This window comes from Moschus berezovskii, chromosome 22 (genome assembly GCF_049115385.1).
Source record: "Moschus berezovskii isolate FMDL1 chromosome 22, NW_MosBer_1.0, whole genome shotgun sequence".
NCBI lineage: Eukaryota > Metazoa > Chordata > Mammalia > Artiodactyla > Moschidae > Moschus > Moschus berezovskii.
The window spans coordinates 51,467,416-51,470,868 of NC_142481.1; the positions used below are offsets into that span (position 1 = coordinate 51,467,416).

Genomic DNA, 3,453 nt, shown 5'->3' on the forward strand with positions numbered 1-3,453 from the left:
CAGGCAGCCACATCCAACCAGGACTGGTTCTCAGTTGCCTGAGTCAGGGTGGGATTCTGAATTAATCAAAAGCCTTTTCTGACACTAGCGGGACAATAGGGGAGTTCCTGCAGTCCTCTTTGCTCATCTGTAGATGTCTATACATTTACCCACCTGTGTAACAAAAATAATCAAAACAGGTGGATTGGTGACCACACCTCATTTTTAAAAATTTGAGAATACAAACACACTGTCCGGACTTTGGGCAGAAAAACAACATGGGTTTATTTTAAGGCAAGTACAACAATTAAGACCACATAAGACAAACACAGGTGAAGTTAAATTTTTAGTGTTTTTTTTCTTTTAGGAATGCTGGGGGAGGAATCTACTATACAACACCATCACACTTTGTAAATAAAAAGTATCAGATACTTGACTTCTTTATCCGCCAACAACAACAAAAAAATAAATTATTTTCTTGTTTTGTAAAAGACCTACAACTGGGAAAAGAATTATGTCTCATAATTGTACAGGGGAAGGAGGAAACCCCACATAGGTTTCTTGAATTTTCACTTTGGCAGTTAGAAATGGTCGGGCAAGATGAGAAATTATCCAGTGAACTCAACTTTAAATATTATATTAATGGCTCTGAAAAGCAACAAAAAATAGCCTGATTACAAATCCACACATTTGTACAGCACGGTTAGAGAAATTTAAAATTACACACAGCACATACATAATCTATAGAGACCCCCATACGTCTATGGGGGTCTCTACAGAGAGTCATTACTGGGTCGCTATGGGATTTGGTCCATAAGTTATAATTTTTGAAACCCCGAAAGGAGCAGTGAGCACAGCCATCTTGGAAGGGGAGGGGGATTTTTAAATCATTATTCATTTCGTTGGGCCGCGTCCCTGTACTGGGGCTTCTTGGGATCTCAGAAACAGGGCAGCGAGTTAAAGTTACCTGCAGCTTCGCAGAGGGCGGAGGCTGGCACGCTCGCTCTCTCTGCTCCCGGGTCTGCGGAAAAAGCGGTGGGCAAGTTTTGGTTCTTTTTTCGTCTCTGCAGCCTGAACTGTCTGAGAAGGTCGCGTCTGGGAGGCGAAGCCGGAGCGGGCCAGGGCATAGGAGGGCCGGGTCGGGTCAGTATTTCGTGCAGTCATAGGAGTACGGAGCCGCGTGGCGGTAGAGGGATGGCGTGGATCTGTACGGCAGCTGACAGCTCGCGTTGCTGCTCACCTGGGGTTCCCCGAGGGTCGAGTTCTCAATCCCCAGCCGGTGGGAGTTGAACATCTCCCTGACGTTAGGGAAAGTCTGCTGCTGGGCCGCGAACGTGTGGCTGGAAAGGTGGTTCAGGTCCCCGCTGTGGTTGAGATACCAGGAGGCCGCCTGGGCCGCGGCAGCCCCGGGCTGCTGCGCCGGCTGTGGCTGGGGAGCCGGCGGGGGCGGCGGCGCCTGCGGGTGGTGGTGGCCGTGATGCTGGTGGTGGCCAGCGGCGGCGGCGAGCGCGCCCTCCTGGCCGGCGGCGAGGTTGAGGGCGCTTAGGGGCGATGTGGGGCCGCTCGGGTGGTCCGAGAGGGCCTCGTCCAGAGCGGGCGGGACGCACATGTGCGCTGGCCGCTCGGCCCCGGTGTACAGGCTCATGGCGCGCATGCTGCACTGGTAGCCCCCGGCGCCCGCAGCCTCCAGGCCCTGCGCGCACGGCTGGCCATAGGCGGCGGGAGGCGCGGCGGCGTACGGCAGCGCCAGCGGCGGCACCACCAGGCCAGCGCGCCCGGCCGCGGGGCTTAGCTCGCCGCCGGGCGGCGACGTTCGCAGCGTCATGATATTCTCCACGCTGAAGCCGGGCAGCCCGTTGGGCGCGCCCGCGTGATGCTCAGGCAGCGAGCCGTCAGGGGAGCCGGCAGGCGTGGAGGCCGCGCTGCGCGGGCTACCCTGCAGCGCGCTCTCGGGGCTCAGTGTCTCCACCTTGGTGATGACCGGCAGCGCCGGCGACGCCGCCTCGCTCTTGATCACCACCTTCTTCTCGGCCTCTTTGGGGGTGTCCGCTTGAGGGGGGCCGGCTGGAGCGCCCTTGGACGCCGCCGGGGGCGGCTCCTTGAGGTGGGCGCGCTCCTCCTTCTCCTTGGGCACGTCTTTCTTCTTGAAGCGCCGCCGGCGCCGCAGGAAGCTGCCGTTCTCGAACATGTTGTAGGAGTCCGGGTCCAGGGTCCAGTAGCTGCCCTTGCCAGGTTTCTTGTCGTCGCGGGGCACCTTGACGAAGCACTCGTTGAGCGAGAGGTTGTGGCGGATGCTGTTCTGCCAGCCCTGCTTGTTCTCCCGGTAGAAGGGGAAGCGGTCCATGATGAACTGGTAGATGCCGTTCAGGGTGATCTTCTTCTCTGGGGCGTTCTGGATGGCCATGGTGATGAGCGCGATGTAGCTGTAGGGCGGTTTCACCAGGTCCTTGGGCGCCGCGGGCTGGTGGTGGTGATACGGCGCGTAGGAGCGGCCCATGCCCGCGCCGTACTGCTCCGGGTGGCCCGAGTAGACGCCCATGGGGCTGGTCATGCCTCCGTAGCTGCTCGCCGCGCGGTAGTAATTCTGCTCGCTCAAGTAGGGCACCACTCCCAGGGCGTTGGGGTCGGACACAGAGTAGCGCGCCTGCATGCTGCGTCCGAGACGGCTAGCCACCGCCTGCGCGCACCGACCGCGAGGAAGGCCCTACGAGAGCGAGCGCGAGCGAGAGAGGGAAGAAGGGAGCCGGCGGGGGGAGCCCCAGGCGCCTGGAAGCCTCAGGGGTGAGCTGGAGGAGGCGCCGGCGCGGGGCGCCCGCCTTCGGGCCGGGAAGGGGCGCTCGCTTTCAGCGGACCGGGCGGAGCAGCATCTTGGAAGGCGCGCCCCGGCGAACGCAGCGCCGGCCCCGGCTCCTCGCTCGCTCTCAGGACTCGGCGGGCAGCCGGGGACCGAGCAGAGACGCCGCGCTCGCGGTGGACCAAGGCTGGCCGCTGGGTCCGCGTCAGGAAAAGGAAGGCGGCTCTCCAAGCTCCCCCCTCAGCAAATCGGCAGCCCTGAGGGTCGGCGAGCCGGGGTCCAGAGTGTTGCCCTGCCGAGCCCGGAAAAAGAGGCAAAGTCCCTTTTAGGGAATGGGAAAAGTTTCAAAAGTCTCCTTGCTGAAAGCGAGGTTTTACTTTCCCCCGGCCACGCCCCCTCCGGGAACTTTGGACCAATAAGGCGGCCGCTGTGGGGACTTGGCACCAATCAGGACGATGAGCGCCGGAATCCGTCGGCTCTAAGACCCGGCCGCGCAGAACCAGACTTTCCTGCAGCCCAGTCTTAACTTGCAAAGATTTTTTTTTTCTTAAAAAAAGTTATATCTTATTAAAACTTATTTTATTATCACATTTTGGTTAATGGGATCACCTGCCCAAAGCAAAAAAAAAAAAAAAAACAACTAGCACTCCTTTGCAGATAAAAGTGAGTTTGAGGTATAA

General features: G+C 58.6%; 1 protein-coding gene across 1 annotated transcript; it reads right to left on the reverse strand.

Moving 5' to 3' along the window:
• Positions 1–239: 239 nt before the first annotated feature.
• FOXC2 (forkhead box C2) lies at positions 240–3,096 on the reverse strand. The gene has a single exon (XM_055412995.2). It carries the CDS (start codon positions 2,627–2,629, stop codon positions 1,124–1,126), a length of 1,506 nt encoding a protein of 501 aa, XP_055268970.2. The 5' UTR covers positions 2,630–3,096; the 3' UTR covers positions 240–1,123.
• Positions 3,097–3,453: the final 357 nt, after the last annotated feature.